The 21,295-nt window shown below is 49.0% G+C and overlaps 1 protein-coding gene across 1 annotated transcript in view; it reads left to right on the forward strand.

Moving 5' to 3' along the window:
- Glb1 (galactosidase beta 1) overlaps nucleotides 1–21,295 on the forward strand; it is a 78,934-nt gene that overhangs the window by 6,332 nt on the left and 51,307 nt on the right. The window contains exons 2-5 of the mRNA XM_076577284.1: nucleotides 9,987–10,156; nucleotides 13,576–13,726; nucleotides 14,746–14,806; nucleotides 16,428–16,522. Coding sequence (XP_076433399.1) covers nucleotides 9,987–10,156; nucleotides 13,576–13,726; nucleotides 14,746–14,806; nucleotides 16,428–16,522 — 477 coding nt within the window. The remainder of the gene's footprint in view (nucleotides 1–9,986; nucleotides 10,157–13,575; nucleotides 13,727–14,745; nucleotides 14,807–16,427; nucleotides 16,523–21,295) is intronic.

Genomic DNA, 21,295 nt, shown 5'->3' on the forward strand with positions numbered 1-21,295 from the left:
TGGGGACTGTCAGTGAGTGGCATGATGCCCTCCAGCAGAGCCCAGATGTCCATGTGATACCTGCTGAGAGCCTCCTTCCTGTCCTGTGCCCGAGTTTGCTATACGCAGTCTGCTTTGTAGATGGGGGTTCTTCATCTTCTTGTCCTTCTGGTGTGATGGGGTCTGGGGGGTGCAGGAGGCTACCCACACACTCTTGTTTCCCAGTAGATAAGGTATTGGCAGAGGGCCATCCAGTTAAAAAAAAAAAAAGCACACCTGTCATCCCCAGCACTCAGCGGGTGGAGACAGGACATTGGGAGTTCAGAGCTACTGGTGAGTTAGTGAGTTTGAGGCCATCCTGGGCTACATGAGAGAGAGAGAGAGAGAGAGAGAGAGAGAGAGAGAGAGAGAGAGAGGGAGGGAGGGAGGGAGGGAGGGAGGGAGGGAGGGAGGGAGGGAGGGAGGGAGGGAGGGAGGGAGGGAGAGAGAAAGAGAAAGAGAAATAGCTTTGTCTTGAAACTTACCTTGTACAGGATTTCAGTGAACTGGGAGAGACTTTGTAGAAACCACGATTTGTTGATGGGATCTGGGAGAGGCACTACTCAGCCCCTAGCTCTCCCATGCCCTCCTGGGCACCTCTCCCACCTGCCACCCTCCAGACGAAGGTCACTTTCTCCAGTGTTCCCCATTTCTGGTTTCTCAACCCCTCTCGGGGTCCTGACTGGCCTTCCTGTTCTGCTTTGCTTTGGGTCTCCCCAGACCGAGCTGACATCTTTTCACTCCTGATGCCACGGGGGCCCTTGGACTCCAGACTCCTGCCTCTTCGGTTATGTTTTCTGGTTCCTTGACCTCTGGATCTGTCTCTTCAGGGCCCTGGGCTTGGTGAAGTTGGCTTTGGCGTCCTGGGTCTCTCATGTTTGATACTGTATCTTGTCATCCGTGTGCATGGCATTCATTCTGTTTTATTTGTTTTTATTTTTGAGACGGGGTCTTGCTATGTGTACCAGTTGGCCTTCAGCTTACAGTCATCCTCCTGCCTCTGCCTCCCAAGAGCTGGATGCCAGACGTGTGTCACCACACCTGGCTCCTTCATCCTCTCTGACCTCTGTTTTACCAAATGCTTTCCTATTAACGGGTGTGGGTTGGGTTACAACTCAGTGGTGGAGAACTTGCCTTGCAAGTGTGAGGCCCTAGGCTCAGTCTCAGGACCATGACAGAAAGGAAAAATAGTGATCAGAGCCAGGGAGGTGGCTCTGGATGACATTCCCACCAAACCTGACTCCAGTTCTGTTCCTGGAACCCATGGTAGAAGGAGAGAACCCACTCCACAGAGCTGTCCTCCCACCTCCCCCTGTATGCGGTGCCAAGTGTGTGCCCACACTCACACACAGATCACATAGCACACACGCAACCATACGAACAGAATAATCTCTGAAGAGACGAGGCTGCCTGCTTTTCTGAAGATCGTGTATAGAAGGGAAACAGCTGTTTCTGTTCTCAGCTGTCTCCTACTTCGGTCTTAGAGCGTTCGCTCCTTTACGCCTCTGGGTTATCCAGCCCGTTGGCATGGAGGTGTTCGTGGATTCCCTTCTCCTCCTTCCCTCCCTGACTGGGTCTCACTAAGGAGCCAGCTGCTCTGGAAGTCATACTCTTCCTGCCTCAGCCCCCGACTCGGGATTGCAGACATGTGCCTCCACGTCCATCCCCTCACAGTCACCTTTATTTCTGTGATACCAGTTGTAGCGTCCGCTCCTTCCTTTCTGAATTCAGTCGTTGGAGTGTAGCTGAGGATCAGTCGATCGTGCTGTTGCCAAATATCTATTTTGCTTATTCTTTGTGCTGTTTTTTTTTCTGGCTCCTGTTTCATTGATCTGTTCTTTTGTTTTGGTTTTGTTGTTGTGATTGTTGTTTTTTGTTTGTGTGTTTTGGAGACAGGGTCTCAATATGTAGCCCTGGCTGGCCTGAAACTCACTGCATAGACCAGGCTAGCCTGGAACTCAAGGACAGCCTTCTGCCTCTGCCTCCCGAGTGCCGGGATCAAAGGTGTGCATGCCCAGTTCCTTCTCTAATTTCTTAAGGAACTGTCTTTTTACAGTTTTCTTTGGTTTGAATCCAAGTCTGAAAAAGTTCCGTATGTCCTGCGTGCTGTGTCTAAGTGTGTGATGTTCCCTGTACACGCGCATGCACAAAGAAGTGAAAATAATTGAGGACATCTTTAGTTAATGTGTATTTTAAAATTAACGTGTGTGTGTGTGTGTGTGTGTGTGTGTGTGTGTGTGTGTGTGTGTGTGTAGTGCTAATATAGAGGTCAGAGGTCAGCTTGCAGGAGCTAGTTCTCTCCCACCATGTGGGTCTCTGGGATTGAACTCACATTGTACAGCTTGGTGCCAAGTGCCTTTACTCAGCTTTTTTTTTTTAGATTTATTTTTATGTTTAATCACGTGTAGTTCTTTGTGTCTTACATGTGGGTGTGTGCACATGCGTGCACGTGCCTCAGGAAGCCAAAGGCCTGGAGCTGGAGTTAGAGATGGTTGTGAGTTGCCTGACTTGGGTCTTCTGAACCACTGAGCCGTCTCTCCAGCTTCCTAGTTTTATTTTATTTTGGGTTTTTCGAGACAGAGTTTCTCTGTGTAGCCCTGGCTGTCCTGGAACTCACTCTGTAGACCAGGCTGGCCTCGAACTCACAGAGATCCACCTGCCTCTGCCTCCCCAGTGCTGGGATTAAAGGTGTGCACCACCACCACCACCTGGCTTATTTTTTTTTTTAAATTGTACATTTGTCTTTTTATTTTTCCCTGAGATAAAGGGACAGAATCAAGCTGATTACTGGTCAGGAGTGCAGGAGGCTGAGGATCCAGACCCAAATTGCTCACTGCTGTCCGTGTCCTCTGCTCGCCTGTGCCTGTCCCATGACAGTGCCCTCTTTTTAGCCAGACCTTTGAAATGTGAAGAAGAAAAAAAGTTTTTAACACAAGACATCTATGGATAAACAAAATTAATAAGCAGAGGTGTGGGCAGAGCAAGTATCCGTAAACCTGTCCCTGGGGTATTACTGTCACCGTGGACCTCAGCTGTCCAGGCTGTACTGGCCACAGCAGCCTCTGGGTTTCTGGTCATCAGGAATGGCCCTTGACTTTCTCTGTGATATGTGACCGTAAGGGACTGTCGAGGCCTCTGCTGTGCAGAGCCCTCCCAGCCTCCTCCCCCTCTTTCCAGAGCCCTGGCTTGCTGGTGGACAGCTGGGGTTTTCCACCCTGGAGCTGGGGGGAGCTGACAGGGCTTGTGGGGACCCATTGGATAGGAATTCCCCAGCTTTCTCCAAAAGTTCATAATGACCCTTAACCTGTGACGTCACCACGCTGCTTTTACTCTTTGTTCAAGTCCAGGAATGTGCATAAGAGATGCAGATATATTTATTTTTAGCACTGAGGACTAGAACTCTTGGGGGAGACGTTCAAGTTACCCATTGACGCCTGTACTGTTACAGTTAATGTTTTATTTTTTAAAGATGCTTAGAGCTGAAAAAAATCACACTGGTCAGCATTAGACTCTTGAGAAGTACTTGGTCAAAGGGTATTTTGTGTGTACTGCCTTTTTTTTTTAACCTCCAATATTATACACAGTATGTGTATAGTGGGGTGGGGACCGGAGGGGCCCTGAACATCCAGTACGGTTGCTTGGAATTAATGTTTTCTGTTCCTATGGCTACATACTTTGTAAACAATGACGCCACTACCCTGCAAGTGTGAAATAAAAATGTATCGATCATGATGCCATTTCAGTGTCCATTCATTCAGAAGGGGTTGAACTGTACACTGGGCAAGTCTGAGGGGTTTGTTAATCACCAGAAGCTAGCTTCCTGTCTTTCCTTTTCCTCTTTTGCTTTCTTCCTCCTCCTCCTGCTCCTCCCTCCCCTTCCTCCCTCCTCACCTCTCCCTTGTCCCCTCCCCCCTTCTGCCTCCTCTTTTTTTTTTTTTTTTTGGTTTTTCGAGACAGGGTTTCTCTGTGTAGCTTTGCGCCTTTCCTGGAACTCACTTGGTAGCCCAGGCTGGCCTCGAACTCACAGAGATCCGCCTGGCTCTGCCTCCCGAGTGCTGGGATTAAAGGCGTGCGCCACCACCGCCCGGCTCTGCCTCCTCTTTTTAAAAGGATTTTATTGTTTATTTATTTGCACGTGCGTGTGCCTGTGTGAGTTCATGTGCACCTAGTGTGCAGGAGGCCGGAAGAAGGCGTCGGCTCCTCTAGAGCCGGAGTTCCAGTTGCGATCTGTGTGATGTGGGTGCTGGGGACTGAACTGGGGCCTCTGGGTGAGCGGAAGTGTTCTCTACCCCAGAACCACCTCCCCAGCCCTCCTACCATTTTCTGGTAACCTCGTGGGTGTCAGCAGTACCGGTACCGTAGCCCAAGAAGTCCAGAGGGAGCTGGCTGCCGAGGGGGATTGCTTTGGAACCACAAGTGGGTTTTCTTTTCCTTGTCAGGGAAGGTTAGAAATGAGTGTCTGGAGGCTGGCCAGTGGTGGTACGTGCCTCTAATCCCAGCACACACACAAAAAAAACAAACAAAGAAAAGAAACGACTGTCTGTCCTTTGGGTTCCCCACCTCTGCTATTGGCCCTACTGTTCCCTTGAGACCCCTTCTTGGACCCCTTCCCTGGGTCTGAATACCATGATGTTGTTCATGTATTGGAAATGACTACAGTTTTTGTATGTGTATGCATGTATGTGCGTGTGCACATGCTACACACGTGGAGCTCACAGGACAACTTTCAGGAGTTCTTTCCTCCCTGTGAGCCCCGGGGATCAAGCTCAGGTTGCCAGGCATGGTGGCCAGGTGTCCGCCCTCTGTGCCATCTCCCTGGTGCTGTCCTGGCTAACGGTTGAAGGAGATGCAGTCCATCCCGGTGGGGGAGGCGTGGTGAGGTATGGTAATGCTGTGTAAGCAATCAGGAAGTAGAGTTGACCTACAAAACCTCAAGACATGCCCTCAGTGGCCAGCTTTCTCCAGCAAGGGTCTAAATGTTCCACAACCTTCTAAAACAGGATGGTTGTCTGGAGACCAGATGTTTGGACTCTGTGCCCACGGGTGACATTTTACATTCAAATCGCAGCTGGTGTCCTAACAGTCATGCTCTCAGGTGACACAGAGCTGGGCAGTGACTGTAGCCTGTGGCAGGAGAGGGTGAACACTACTTCCTGTCCGCTCCCACAGGCTGCTTTTCTGCCTCTTGAGGGACAGGGTTTGAAAAGATCCCCACGGGGGTAGCATGCCAAGTGCTGGAGGCATGGTCTCTGTCCTGCCATACCCCACACCTGGGATACCCGCTCTCGGAGCCATGCTTGGGTATAAATAGTCCACTGCTGTCCCCGCAATGCTTCTGCTGTTAGCTGGTGGGTCAGGAGGAATTCCATGGTCGAGCACTATAGTTGTTCCAGGTTTATCGTAAGGAAGATTAAAAGTTCTAGACCTTTCACTGGATCCATAAAAGCCCTTGTACATGGCGAGGGCTCGCTGGATGTTGATAGGGAAAACCATTCCAGTTTGGTCCCAGTTTGTATTCCAGCAAGAGAAATAACAGTGGAATGCTCTCTCTACTCCTGGGATCCACTGGGAGTGAGTGACAAGAGAGAATGATGGTGTGTCACAGTTCCTAGTATAAATGTTGGCTTAAACTGTGCTGACAGTATCCTAAGGCCTGGACACACCTCTTTCCTGAGGACACAGGTAGGTACCCTAAGTCCCATTGTTGAGGGCTTGGGAATACTGCTTGTGCTGGCGGTCACACTGTAGGGTCCTTCCTTCAGGGGATCCAGTCACCTCTCCCTTTAACCACTGTACCGGGAAACTGACTCAAAGCTGAGAACTGGAAACAGGCATCTCAGTTTTCTAGTGGAAGACATTAGCCATTGCATATCTATCTCACCACACGGGGACGCTGTGATTTCCAAGACACTGCCTATCTTACCACATGGGGATATGGTGGTTTCCAAGACACTACCCGGGATCACTACTGGAAATTGTGTCCCTCGACTTTTGATGTCTACAGTGGTCCCCTGATAATGCTGGGATCCTGTCATCCCCAGCGATAGAGGGGCAGTGTCATAGCCGTACCTTTGGTCATCACTCCTAAGGACACTGTCATGGAGAGGCTAAGGCTACCAAGCCCTCCTCACTGATGCCCTCACTGAAGGTCCATCTCTGGGCCTGCTGAGGCCTATGGTTTATATAGTCAGACAGTAGGCTCTCTCAGGTCCGTCTTTACCTTGCCCCCCCCCCGCCCCCCCAGCCATCGCTTCCTCAGGGTCGTAGGCACGCCCAGCATCATCCCTTCCTGCAGGCTGCTGTCACGTTTGTGTCCAAGAAACCATTCCATGAGTTTAGGGATCAGAGCCAGCACCAAGGTGACACTCATGGGTCATGGCAGACACCCCACTCCAGTGTCCTCTCCCAGGACACTATGTGCTCTGCCCCTCTAGATTCATTCCACTCTTCCACCATGGTTAGACCCTCCACCATGCTCTCCTGGTAGGAGATGAGGGTCTCTGCAGTCAACATCACAGAAGCGTGTACCACTCAAAGACTGCCCCGAACTCGTCAGTCTCTTCAGAGCTTCCAAACCTGCTAGCCAAGCCAGCCAGCCTTGCCGTCTGTCCAGCTCCCGGTAAACCAAATGAGCTAAGGCACATGCCGACTCCCGCGTGAGGCGATTCTTCAGCGGGTAGAGTGCTTGCTGTGCAAGCCTGATGATCTGGGTTCAGTCCCACAACCTGCAGGAAAGAGGAGGGAGGGAACTGACTCCACAGTTGTCTGATCGCCTTGTGCGTGCTGTGGCACATGCACAACACCACACGTGCTATGTGTTCACACACACACACACACACACACACACACACACACACACACACACTACACATTGTGCTCAGCTCAATTTCTCTTTTTTTCTTCAGCCAGGGACCCCAGGCCATGGCATAGTGCCTCCCACAATCTGAGTGGGTCTCCCAAACCCAGTTAAAACTTCCTGGAAACTCTCTCACAGACATGCTGCGAAGAGACACCATGACTAAGGCAACTCATAAAAGAAAGCATTTAATTGGGGGCTTGCTTAGAGTTCCAGAGGGTTAAAGTTCATGACCATGGCAGGAGTGTGGCAACAGGTAGGCAGACCTGGTGCTAGAGCAGTAGCTGAGAGCTGACATCTGATCCACAAACAGCTAACTAGGAAGGCTCGGCTTTAGACACCTCAAAGACCACTCATAGTGACACATCTCCTTCAACAAGGCCACACCTTTTCCTAGGGACACACCTCCTCTAAACAAGACCACACCTCACAATCCTTTCTAAACAATTCTACCCGGAGGGCGGTGGCGGTGCACAGCTTTGATCCCAGCACTTGGGAGGCAGAGGCAGGTGGATCTCAGTGCATTAGAGGCCAGCCTGGTCTACAGAGTGAGTTCCAGGACAGCCAGGGCTTACACGGAGAAACCTGGTCTAGAAAAACCAAAGAAGAAAAGAAAAGAAACAATTCTACCATTTGGGGACCAAGCACTCAAATATATGAGGCCATGAGGACCATTCTTATCCAAAATACCACACTTACCCTGGAGGTCCCTCTTGGTGATTCTAAATTCCATTAAGCTGACAGTCAGGGTTACCCTTCTCATGAGGCGATTCCTGGTACCACTTGTCTTAATCTGGGTTCCTCTGAAAACTGAACCTGAAACAAGGGTTTGGGGGCAGGTAGCTTGAGAACCCAGACAAGAGCACAGGAATGAGGGGCAGGAGAAGAAGGGAAGCCCTGTGAATATTTTCTAGCCCAAATTATGGAGGTCAGCCAACCCACCTGCTGCTTAGGACCAGGCTTCTGTAAGTCCTCAGTTAACTCTGCAGTCCTGGGTCCATCCGCCTTTTTCTTCAGGCTCATGGCGCTTGTGACTAGATCCTATACACCAGGGATGAGCTTTTCCAGAACAAGTGCCCCCTGCTCCATTTCAGCCTCAGTAGCGGTAAAGCACTTGTGGCTACATCATACTATGGTTCAACATGAAGTGCGCAGTGGTCGTAAGAGAAAGTGGTCCTAAGAGAAAGTGGTCCTAAGCCGTCATTGGTGGGGACATTTAGAGTCCAGCAATCCAACTGACAAACAATGGAGCCCTGGACTCCCTAGGCAGCTACCAGGCCACAGGTGATCCAGGACTCCACGTTCTCACATTTGCTTCCAGATGTTTCCACGTGGCTTCCAAAGCTGCCGTAGGCTATGATGCTAGTGAATCCTGGCATTTTGTCCTTTGAAAGCTGAAAGGGGCTTGTGGCAGCTTCTCAGTACTCGGGGATAGTAGGCTGCTGGCTTCTGGTGGCCCTGGCTTCAGGCGGGGGTGGGGGGTTGCGGGGATGGGGGGTGGTCCGTTCCAGTCGCCTCTCGCTACCGTCTTTGTCCACCAGGGCGCAGTGTTCCCCTTTGCCTAACAGCTCCTGAAGTGAACCCCAAGCTGGTTTCCTTGAAACGTTGACTCCTTATTTGACATCACAGCCAGTGAAGGTGTATGTGTGACTCCACACGGTGTAACAGGCATTTCAGAGGGAATGCAGTGGATACTGTGGGCAGTGCCCTGTTTTCCGTTCTTGTGAAAAGGCACTGATTGACTCCACCCACCTCCACCCCCCATTCACTTCAACTCATCAACTGGATTGGGCCCTACAGCTTTAAAAATCTTGATTTAAAGTTCCCGTCCTCTGCTACCCTGGTAGTTATGGCTAAGATGTAGAGTTGGAGCGGACACTTGCCCAGGCCACTCAGAGAGTCAGAGCAGCAGCTAGGAGGGGCCTTCATGGATCTGTTGCTTTGATTGAGACAGGGACTCGTGTAGCCCAGGCTGGCCTCAAATTCTGGATGTAGCCAAGAATCACTCCTCTAGGCAACAATTCTCTGCCACTACATCTCCAGCACCTGATTCATTGGTTTCTGCCGTGTGTGTGTTTTAAGATTTATTTATTTATTATGAATACGGTGTTCTGCCTGCGTGCCAGATCTCATTACGGATGGTTGTGAGCCATCATGTGGTTGCTGGGAATTGAACTCGGGACCTCTGGAAGAGCAGCCAGTGCTCTTAACCACTGAGCCATCTCTCCAGCCCTGCCCTATGCTTTATTCTTAGACTTTTCTGAATGGGTCTTGGTGATCCCAGCGATTTGGCTGTTTAGCTGATGTGTGTAGCATGAATCTTAAAGAGTCTTATTAATAAAAACAAACCCAGAGCCAGGTGTTGGGGTGAATGCTGGAAGATCAAAGAAGCAGACAAGCCACAGCCACCTCACCTTGCCAATTCCTCAGCTGATCCTGTTTCCTCAGATTGGAAGCCTTTGAGTCCTTATCTAAATGGATCTCAGCTGAACTGTGCTGCTAAAAGCCTAAAAGCTTAACCAGGCTAAAAGCTTAACCAGCTCTAGTTCCTGGTCCTCACACCTTATATACCTTTCTGCTTCTGCCATCACTTCTGGGATTAAGGGCGTGAGTCACCATGCCTGGCTGTTTCCAGTATAGCTTTGAACTCACAGAGATCCGGGTGGATCTCTGCCTCCCAAGTGATAGGATTAAAGGCGTGTGTGCCATTTTTCTGGCCTCTGTCTATCTAGTGGCTGTTCTGTCCTCTGACCCCAGATAAGTTTATTAGGACACACAATATATTGGGGGACACAATGTCACCACAGATGTATGTGCCCTTGTCTCCATGCCTCACCAACAGCACAGTGGATATATAGTCTCAGTTCCTAAGCATCTATGGGCTCCAGATTTTGGGAGCAGAGCCAAAGTAGTAGATGGCTTCCTCAATGACTCTGTTAGCCAAGTCACCCTGTGTGCTGGGCTGAGCAGTAACTTGTTTGATACTCCAGAGCCTGATGAAGTCTACTGATATATTATGTGACTTACACAGAAAATCACCAGCCCCTACCCACAGCTCCACTTTCTGAAGTAAAGGTCCACATTGTCACGGGGTCCCTTCCTCTCCCTCCAGAATGTCTCCCGGAGGACATTTGAGCTGGACTACAGCCAGGACCGCTTCCTCAAGGATGGGCTGCCATTCCGATACATCTCAGGAAGCATTCACTATTTCCGGATACCCCGCTTCTACTGGGAGGACCGGCTGCTGAAGATGAAGATGGCTGGGCTGAATGCCATCCAGATGTAAGGAAGGGCCCCTGGCTGAGACCCCCTCCCCATACTCACACCTAGCTTTATTGCTCCAATATCAGTTATTCCATTCCTCAGAAGTAGGAGAGAGCCTTGTGTGGATTTCTGAGGGGCTTGTCACAGGCTTGACTGGCCTTTCTTCAGGTAAAGAACCACTTCTCACTTGAACTTTGGCATCAGAAATCATAAAATAGAAATCAACTTGAAAAGGCAACAGTGGGGGGCCAGTGAACGACTCAGTTTGCTGCTGCCAGACTTGACAGCTGGGTTCGATCCTGGGGACCTACATGGTGGAAGAGAAGAACACACGAACACAGACACACACACACACACACACACACACACACACACACACACACACACACACACACTAAAAGAAGGCAGGATATAGTGAACTCTTGGAACGTACAGGTTACTTTGGACAGAGTGGTTCTACCTGTCTGAGATAGACATCATGTTCCTGTTTATAGCTCATAAAACTTAAATTTCTGCCAAGGTCATTGGTTGTTGGTCCAACGAGGAGCCAAACGTGAGGGAGTTTGGAGGGAGGTGTAGCTGCTGGGGTGGGGTGGGGGGTGGAGGAGCCTTACGTAGCTGCTTTGGTAGGGGGAACCTTGTGCTTAGGTCTTTGGAATCCAGCTTGCCTTACTGGGTCAACTTTGAGCCTGGGCAGTGGGTTCCCACCCACGGGCAAGTCCGCACCCCCTCTGACACTGTGAGCTGACTAACTGGGAGGGAAGCTGAGGCAGCTGACCACTCTGGTTTCTATAGAGCTGATGTGGATTACTGATAGTGTCTTAAAAGATGAAGGATGAGAAAGCCTTAATTGCGTTAGTAGCTAGCTAGGGGGAGTCCCACTTATTATTCTGTTTCTAGGCCCCTGGCAGAGTGGTAGATACACTGAGTTCTGTAGCCGAGTTTCTATGCGGTCTCATTAAGTAAAAGCACAGAGCCAAATATAGGGGTGAAATTCTAGAACCGTGGGGCTACAGGGATGCAGGTGGACTCACCAACAATGGTTGTGTGCTGAGAATGAATGGGTCACCTGCAAATGTGTGTCTCCACCAGAATTGGGGGAGCTGGTTAAGTTTGGTTCATTTCATTTCCTGGCCCGGTATAACCTGACAAAAATTATTTGTCTTCTTGAAGTGATTGGAGAGTTTCCTGTGGTTCGGTTTCCAGTGCTGAGAGCCGAATTCAGGCTTTGCACATGCTGAGCACCTTACCGCTGGGCTACATAGGTCTCCAGACGGGGTGGTTTTCTTGTGTTGTTTTGTTTGCTTGGTATGGATGTTTTGGATGCATGTTCTGTGTGCATGCAGTGCCCACAGAGGCCAGAAGAGGGCGTCAGACCCCCTGGAACTGTAGTTACAGATGGTTGTGGGAGGCCATGTGGGTGGGAACCAAGCCCAGATCCTCTGAAAGAGCAGGGAATGCTCTTAACCATTGAGCTATCTCACCCCCCCCCAACCCCCCCACACACACTTTTAAAGATAGGATCTCTCTATGTAGCTCAGGATAATCTAGAACTCAAAATCTGCCTCATCTTCCTGAGTACTAAGATTACAACAGGTAAGTACTAACCCACCAAGCCTGACTTTTTTTTTTCCACTTTATTTGCATTGGTGCATTACCTGTACATATGTCTATGTGAGGGTCAGATCTTGGAGTTACAGACAATTGTGAGCTGCCATGTGGTTGCTGGGAATTGAACCCAGGTCCTCTGGAAGAGCAGTCAGTGCTCTTAACTGCTGAGCCATCTCTCCAGCCCCAACCTGACTTATTTTTACTTTTATTAAAGTGTTTTTGTTTGTTTGTTTGTTTGTTTTGAGACAGGGTCTCTATGTAGACCTGGCTGTCCTGGAACTTTCTATGATGGCTGGCCTTGAACTCACAGAGATCCACCTGCCTGTGCCTCCTGGGTCCTTGGGATTAAAGGACAGTGCTATTTCTTTGTTTTTCAAGTAGAGTCTCATGTAGCCCAGGATACCCTCAAATTTACTGTGTACCCCAGGCTGGCCTTTAACCCCTTGTTCTTTTGCCTCCACTTCCCAAATCCACTGTGCTCCACTCAGCATTTATTTATACATATATATTCGAGACAGGGTTTCTCCGTGTAGTGTGTATATACATGTGTGTGTATGTATATGTGTATGTGTATATGTATGTGTGTGTATATGTATGTGTATATGTGTATATGTATGTATGTATGTGTATATTTATGTATACATATATATAGACATATACATACACATTTTTTTTTCCGAGACAGGGTTTCTCCATGTAGGTTTTGGAGCCTTTCCTGGAGAACTCACTCTGTAGACCAGGCTGGCTTCGAACTCACAGAGATTTGCCTGCCTCTGCCTCCCGAGTGCTGGGATTAAAAGCATATGCCACTACCACCCGGCCTTAACCTTTATGTTTTAAATAAATATATCTCATATTACTTTAGCATAATAATTAGGGTTCATGTATTTGTTTTTCTTGTTGAATTTTCCAGTGTGCTGGAAGATCTTTCTGTCATAGTTTTCTACAGATTGTTCTAGAGGGCTGGGTTGGGGCTCCATGTTAGAGCGTGTGCCTGGCATGCTTGAGGGTTGTGTTCAATCCTGGGGGTGATAAACTAACTAGCCAGGTATAAAATGAATTCAAGGGAGAATCTGATGAAGAGAGGTGTACAGAGCTGGCCAAGAAAGCCACCTGAAATAAATCTGTCTGGGCAGGTAAAGGTGGTAAATGTCATTCATGTCCCTCGGAGCGGTTGTCTCTGTGAAGATCATCGTCTGTAACCCTACCAGATCACCAACCAACAAAAATCTACAAATTAATCTCTATTTTCACGATCTTCCCTGATCACCAGTCAGTAAGCAAAAGAGAATTGAAGAGTCAGGAGTGGTCCCGGACCATCTCCAGCGCTGGGCAGAAGGCATGCACCTGCCTCCTTCGAGTCAAGCTATGTGTCTCCCATCCAAGGACTAACCTGGCTTGGCCCTGCTTAGCTTCCAGGATTAGTGTGTTATTGCCACACACTGGGTATTAGTTCTCAACAACACTCCCACTCCTCTTTTCAAAAGGTTTTTCTTTGTTACACTTTATTTACTCTGTGTGTGTGTGTGTGTGTGTGTGTGTGTGTGTGTGTGTGTGTGTGTGTACCTGTGCAAGTGTATGCTGCAGCATGCATATGGAAGACAGGATAAAGTGTAGAAGCTGACACTCTCCTTACATCATGCAGGTTCCAGGATTGAACTCCTGGGGTCAGGCTTGGCGGCAACGCCTTTACCCGTGAGCCTTTGCACTGGCCGGTGTTCCACCCTTGGCCTGTGTTTTCAAGTGGTCTTAGAGCCTGAGTTCCCTTCTCTTCCCTCCCACTCACCTACCGTCTGTGAGGATTTTGGCTATGTGTGTCTTCATAGGTACGTGCCCTGGAACTTTCATGAACCCCAGCCAGGACAGTATGAGTTTTCCGGGGACCATGATGTGGAGTATTTCATTCACCTGGCTCACGAGCTGGGGCTCCTGGTGATCCTGAGGCCTGGGCCCTACATCTGTGCAGAGTGGGACATGGTGAGTGTGTTAACACAGGCCTCTGGTGCCTGGTGGGTGTGAGTTGGGGCAGGAGTGGTGGACAGTGATGGGTGTGGTGTCTGGGCAAAGCAGCCTAAAGCGATCTACGACTCAAAGTATGTGGTGCTGTGCCTCCACCGGTGTCTGTTTCTTTATCGAGGAGCCGGGCAGAGAGGAGCAGGCTTGAGCCAGAGCACCGGGGCTTCCTCTTGGCCATTCACATACGCACAAAGCCACACAGCAATCCGAACCACAGCAAGAATACTAAAGTAGAAGGAAAGAAGGGGGGGGGGAGAAAGAGGCTGGAGAGATGGCTCAGCAGGTAAGAGCACTATCTACTCTTCCAGAGGACCTGGGTTCGATTCCCAGCACCCACATGGTGACTCACAACCATCTGATTCTCATTCCAAGGGATATAACGCCCTCTTCTGGCTTCTGAGGGCACTGCATGCACATGGTACACAGACACACAGGCAGAACACCCATACACATAAAAAGTGAATAAATAAATACATTTTTTTTTTTGGTTTTTCGAGACAGGGTTTCTCTGTGTAGCTTTGCGCCTTTCCTGGGACTCACTTAGTAGCCCAGGTTGGCCTCGAACTCACAGAGATCCGCCTGGCTCTGCCTCCCGAGTGCTGGGATTAAAGGCGTGCGCCACCACCGCCCGGCTAAAATAAATACATTTTTAAAGAGGGAGAGAAGGGGGAGTTTTGGTGGGTGTGGTGGTCATGCCTGTAACAAGCCCTTAAGAGGTGAAGGCTGGAAGATCAAAACTCTCGATGCCAGCCTGTGCCATATAGGGGTTCCAGCTTGAGGCTTAGCTACATAGCGAGACTATCTCAAAACTAAAGAGGTGGGTGTTGATTCTCAGAACACGACCAATAGAGTGATCTTAATTTTCCTGTCTTCCAGAAGCCGAGGTCACTTTCCCGTCTCTTTCCCTCCTTGCTGACAAGACTCTCTCATCTGTTTTCATGAAGTGGACAGGGTAACAGCTGCTGTTTTCTCTCTTGTAGGGAGGCTTGCCCGCTTGGCTACTAGAGAAAGAATCTATTGTTCTTCGATCTTCTGACCCAGGTGAGTTACTGACGCCCTTAAAGGATTCTAGCAGATTGGGCAGTTTATATCATTTGAAGATAGGGCTCCTGTGTGTAAATACTGGTCAGTGGGGTGTCGGTCACCCCTCACCGGAAGGGATGGTCAGCATTCAGGAGACACTGCTTCTCATGGGCTTGAACGGATCTCTCTGATAAGTGGGTCACTCTGCATTCACAACCTGGTTAGCCAAGTTTTCTCTTCCTACACACTGAGTCAGTGACACAGCCGGCTAGTCAGAAGGGCAGGCCTGGTTCTGCAGTGACGTCACTCGGTTTCCTGGAGCCGCGTGTCTTCTGTGTCTTGGCATTTTTGGAATGATTTGTAAATGACAGCTTTTTGTCTTATCTTTTTAAACCACAAGAGATTGTTTCAGCTGTAAAACCCTAAACAGTCATTCAGTTGCATCTGTGTGTGTGTGTGTGTGTGTGTGTGTGTGTGTGTGTGTGTGTGTGTGTGTTTCCCTCATACCATATGAACTTCTCTTTCATACTCTGGCCACATTATTCTTGTTCTCACATGTGTTGTCTCCTGAGTCCTCATGACACCTTTATGAAGCATGTGCTTTTGTCTGTCTCTTGAGTTTGTAAATATATGGTTTATTAGATGTTAATTTTGTCTGGATGTAGAGGCACACACAAGTGTAATCCTAACACTTGGAAAGTGGAGGTAGGAAAATCAGGATTTCAAGGTCATCCTCAGCTACATATCAGGTTTTATTTAGTCTAGCCTGAGCTATATGGGACCTTGTCTCAAAAAAAAAAAAAAAACCTTTAACTTATTTATTTGTTTTGTTTTTGAGACAGGGTTTCTCTGTGTAGCCCTGGATGTTCTGGAACTCACTCTGTAGACCAGGCTGGCCTTGAACTCAGAGATCCTCCTGCCTCTACCTCCCAAATGCTGGGTCATATATCACCATGCCTTTTTTTAAGAAATGTATATGGGTGTATATATGTTTATGCCCTGTCAGAAGAGGGTGTTGGATGCTCTGGAACTGGAGTTAAAGACAGGCAATATGTGGGTGCTGGGGGTTCAGCCTTACACTCTCTATAGTTGTGGATGATCCTGAAGTTCTCATCCTCCTGCCTCCCAAGTGTTGGGATTAGAGGTGTGTGCTTCCATTCCCGGTATACGCAGTGCTGGGGACTGGAAGCCAGGGCCCGGTGCATGCTAGGCAGGTACTCCACCAACTGAGCCGCATCCTCCACCCCACCGTGACTGAGAGAGCTTGCTCTTCAGCACCTCTCTGTGCCTCTCGTACCTTGCCTGGTAGGCCTGGCTTCTGGCTTTGAGCCCTACAGTGCAGGGTAAGTTGCCAGGTGAACTTGGATAACAGGACTCCTAGCTTGTAGGACCATGTCCAGCTGACTGCGGCTGCCTCATTTTCCAAGAGAGCTGCTGAAGGCACGGGATGCACTGGTATCTCCTGGCTTTAAAAGTCAGCCAAGATAGCTTAGCTGACTTAATCCACGAAGCCATCTCTGAGACGTGCACTCATGCACACACACACACACACACACACACACACACACACACACACACACACACGAATAAACTAGTTGACAAAGGTGTGTAACAGTGGCCATACCATCTTGTTTTGTAGATTACCTTGTAGCTGTGGATAAATGGCTGACAGTCCTTCTGCCCAAGATGAAGCCTCTGCTCTACCAGAATGGAGGGCCAATTATAACCGTGCAGGTACCTGGGGCTGAGCCTGGACAGGGGAGAAGGGGAGAGGGGGAGCAGCTGTCCGTCAACATTATGTAAATGATGCCAGTGACAGCAGGATGTGGTTCTAAAAATGACACTTTTTCTGAGATTGAACTTGGGGCAAGTGTTGACCTGTTTCTTCTCTTCGTCTCTTCCCTCTCTCATCTCTTCCCTCTCTCTCTGTCTCTCGCTCTGTCTCTCTGTCTCTCTCTGTCTCTCTCTCTCTCTCTCTCTCTCTCTGTGTTTGTGTGTGTGTGTGTGTGTGTGTGTGTGTGTGTGTGTGTGTGTGTCTGTATCTCAGACAGGGTCTCGTCTATCTCAGACTGATTTAAAACTGTGTACCTGAAGATGACCTTGAATTTCTGGTCCTTATGCCTCACCTCTAAGTGCTAACAGTACAGGCATGCACCACCACACCATTTTATGTGCTGCTGGGGATCAACCCAAGACCTTGAGCAGGCAAGCATTCTACCAGCTGAGCTACATCCACAGCCCAGGATCTGCCTTCCAGTATCAAGTACATTTTACGTACTTAAGCCACCACCAAAATAAAAAAATTCCACGACAGAATTAGAACTAGAAAAACAATCAACTTTTAAGTTTTTTTTTTTTTCTTGGTTTTTCGAGACAGGGTTTCTCTGTGTAGCTTTGTGCCTTTCCTGGAGCTCACTTGGTAGCCCAGGCTGGCCTCGAACTCACAGAGATCCGCCTGGCTCTGCCTCCCGAGTGCTGGGATTAAAGGCGTGCGCCACCACCGCCCGGCTAACTTTTAAGTTTTTTATTTGATTGTTTTATTTTAAATTTTTAGATTATCATTTTCCTGTTACATGTATGAATGTTTTTCCTGCAGTATGTATGCATACTACCTGTGCACCCAATGCCTGTGGAGGTCAGAAATTGGTGGTGAATCTTAAAGAGTCTTATTAATAAAATCAAACCTGAGCCAGGTATTGGGGTGAACTGGAAGATTAGAGAACCAGAACAAGCCACAGCTAACCTCACCTGGCCAACTTCTCAGCTGGTCTTGTTTCCTCAGACTGGAAGCCTCTGTGTCCTCATCCCAATGGCTCTCAGCTGAACTGCTGCTCAAAGCCTAAAAGCTTAACCAGCCAAATGCTTACCCAACCAAATGCTTCTAGTTCCTGGTCTTCACGCCTTATAATCTTTCTGCTTTCTACCATCACTCCCTGGGAGTAAAGGCATGTGTCACCATGCCTGGCTGTTTCTAATGTGGCCTTGAACTCACAGAGATCCCAGATGGATTTCTGCCTCTGGAGTGCTCGGATTAAAGGTGTGAGTGCCACCATTTTCTGGCCTTTGTATCTAGTGGCTATTCTGTCTCTGACCCTAGATAAGTTTATTAGGGTACACAATATTTTAGGGAACACAATACCACCACAAGTTGGCACTGATTGTAGGCAGGGTTTTCCTGTCCTTAGCGCCTGCTTCCAAATAACCCACAGCTGCTTCCCAAGTAACTGACTTGGAGACTTAATATAAATTATAAATGCTCAGCTGATAGCTCAGGCTTGTTACTAGCTGACTCTTACACATAAATTAACCCATATTTCTTATCTATGCTTTGCCACGTGGCTTGATACCTTTTCTCAGTACAGCATGCCCATCTTGCTCTCTCTGCGCCTGCCAGCAACTCCTCTGACTCCAGTGACTGCCCTTCTTCCTCCCAGCATCCTCCTAGTCTGGTTTTCCTGCCTAACCTCCTCCTGCCCAGCTATAGGCCAGTGAGCTCTTTATTAGCTAATGTGAGTAATACATATTCATAGTGTACAGGATTATTCCACAAAACTGGATCCCCTGGAACTGGTGATGAATGGTTGTGAGTTGCCATTGTGGGTGCCAGGAACTGAATCTGGGTCCTCTGCAAGAGCAACAAGTGCTCTGAACTACTGAGACATCTCTCTTTCATCAATTTTTTAAAACTTTATGTGTATGTGTGTGTACTTATATGAGTTTATGTATATACCACATGCCTTTGGGAATCTGCAGAGTCCAGAAGAATGTGTCAGATCCCCTGAAACAAGTTATAGATAGTTGTGAGCTGCACCACATGGGTGCTGGGAATCAAACCGAGATCCTCTGGAAAGGGCAGCCAGTGTTCTTTGTTTAGGTGGGAGATCCACCTCAACCCCTGGCACCCTGGCATCCCTATACCCAAAGAGTCTGGAATGTTCTGGTAGAAGATCCACCTCAACTCCATTCCCCCATCTCTTTCCCTAAACCCACCCCTTCAAAGCCCACCAAGCACAGCGCCTCCCCCAGAGAGGCTCAAGACCATTCTCACAGGGTGTATAAGCTGCATCCCAGAAAACAGACACATGGTTTTCCGGTCTCATCCCCATCTCCTCTCTGGGGGGCCAGAGAATCACCCAGGAATGCTTTACCCATTAAACCAAGGCTTTTTCTAATTCAGTCTGATTTGGATTGCTGCGTCGGCAGAGGCCTATCGGGGTGCAAAAACCTTTCACTCTTGACCGCTGAGCCATCTCTCAGACTCTCATGCTACTTTTTTTTTTTTTTTCCCTTCTCAAATATGGTTTCTCTACATAGCCCTGTCTGTCCTGGCATTCACCATATAGATAGACCTGGCTGGCCTCAAGCTCACAGAGGTCTTCCTGCCTCTGCCTCCCAAGTGCTGTGATCAAAGGCCTGCGCCACCATACCTGGCTCATGTTACTACTTTGTTAATGCCCATGAGTATCTGCTTCTGTCCTGAGTGTCCTGCCAATGCTGTTCAGTTCTTCCAGACATCTCCTTTTAAATGGAGAAGTTCAAAAAGAGAGCTGGAGAGATGTTCAGCAGTCAGGAGCACTGGCTGCTCTTCAGAGGACCTGGTTTGAGTCTCAGCACCCACACGGTGTCTGATAGCCATCTGTAACTTCAGTTGCAGGGGATCTAATGCCCTCTTGTGGCTTCTGTAGGCACTGCACACACATGGTACACATACATGCATGCAGGCAAAGCACCATACACATAAAATAGTAATAAAAAAAAGATCCAAAAGGTGAAGTGACTTGGCCAAGGTTGCCCAGCTGCCAGAATTGCCACAGCACGCTTTGTCTGCTGACCCCACAGTGCCTGTTGCCGTCTCTTTCCACCTGCTCTAGGCCCCACAAAGACGCATGGCTGTGGGTGCTACAGCTCCACCTGTTCATCCTCACAAGCAAAAACACGTGTGTCTGTCACTCAGCGCTCAGGAGCCAGAAGCAAAGTTTGTCACATGCCGGGTGTCTTCTGGAAGACATTCCGTCGCCTTTCCTCTTCCTTTGTGCAGTTTATGTGATGTGACCGTTTCCTGTGTGGCCTCTTCACGTCATTCACATGTCCAAGGCCTCTTTCACATCTGCAGTTCTTTGCACATACTTGGGTGTTTCCCTGCTTGTCTTTTAGGTGTTTTGTTTTGTTTTGTTTGAGGCATAAGTTACCCTGTGTAGCCCAGACTGGCCTCAGACCCTCCTTGATCCTCCTGCCTCAACCTCCTTGGCACTAGGATTATGAGTGTGGTTCCCCATGCCTACTCCCACCAGCCTCTAACTCAGTGTAGCTGAGACTGATCTTGAACTCCTGATCCCCCTGTCTGCCTCCAAATGTTGAGATTTCAGGTGCACACCTGGCCTGGTTTCTGCGAGGTTGGGAATCCACACCAGGGCTCTTGTACCTACAAAAGCACTCTACCAACTGAACTACATCCAAGTCCCACTCCATTTACTTTTTTTTTTTTCAAGACAGGGTTTCTTTGTAGCTTTGGAGCCTTTCCTGGAGCTCACTCTATAGACCAGGCTTGCCTCAAACTCAGAGATCCACCTGCCTCTGCCTCCTGAGTGCTGGGATTAAAGGCGTGCACCACCACCACCCGGCTACTTTTTGTTTTGTTTTGTTTTTCAAGGCAGGGTTTCTCTCAGTAGCCCTGGCTGGCCTGGAACTAATTTTGTAGACCAGGCTGGTCTCATATTTACAGAGATCTGCCTGCCTCTGCCTCCCGAGTGCTGGGATTAAATGCACCACCACCACCTGGCTCCCATTTACTTTTTAAAGATAGGCTCTCACTGGGGCTTGAGAGATGGCTCAGCAGTTAAGAGTACTGATTGCTCTTCCCAGATGGACCTGGGTTCAATTCCCAGCACCCACATGGCAGCTTACAACTGTCTGTAATTCCATTTCCAGGGATCAGCATTCTCATACATACATGCAGGCAAAGCACCAATGCACATAAAATAAAAATAAATAAAGTTTAAACAAAACAAAAGATAGGCTCTCACTGATCCCAGAGCTTGCAGAGTGACTAGGCTGGCCGCCCAGTGAGCCCTGGAGTCTGTCTGTCTCCTCATCGCAGCACTGTGGCTACAGACAGGTGCCACTGTGGTTCAGGGAATCCCAACTTGGGTCTTCACGCATTTAACCTTAACCAAAAGGATGAGGCTCATTCAGGTCCTCGCTAAGGCATGTCCCCATCCCCGGTTACTGTGCTGTGACAAAGGGTTTTGTATGTAGACTGCGCTAGCCTTGGACCTAACAGTGGCCCCCCTGCCTCTGCCCCTCGGGCCGGCTGGGGTCTCAGGCTCGCACCGCTCCACCCAGCTGTGACGGTTGTTTTGTCTCCTCCAAGTCAAGAGATAGTGAAGACTTCACCCAGAAAGTGACATCGGGGCTTCCCAGGGGAGCCCAGGGAATTGGGGGGGCACTGCAGGACAGGAGAGGCTGTGTCTGTAACCAGGGTGAAATGCGCCATGCCGAAGCCTCCCG

Source organism: Peromyscus maniculatus, chromosome 7 (genome assembly GCF_049852395.1).
Source record: "Peromyscus maniculatus bairdii isolate BWxNUB_F1_BW_parent chromosome 7, HU_Pman_BW_mat_3.1, whole genome shotgun sequence".
Taxonomy (NCBI): domain Eukaryota; kingdom Metazoa; phylum Chordata; class Mammalia; order Rodentia; family Cricetidae; genus Peromyscus; species Peromyscus maniculatus.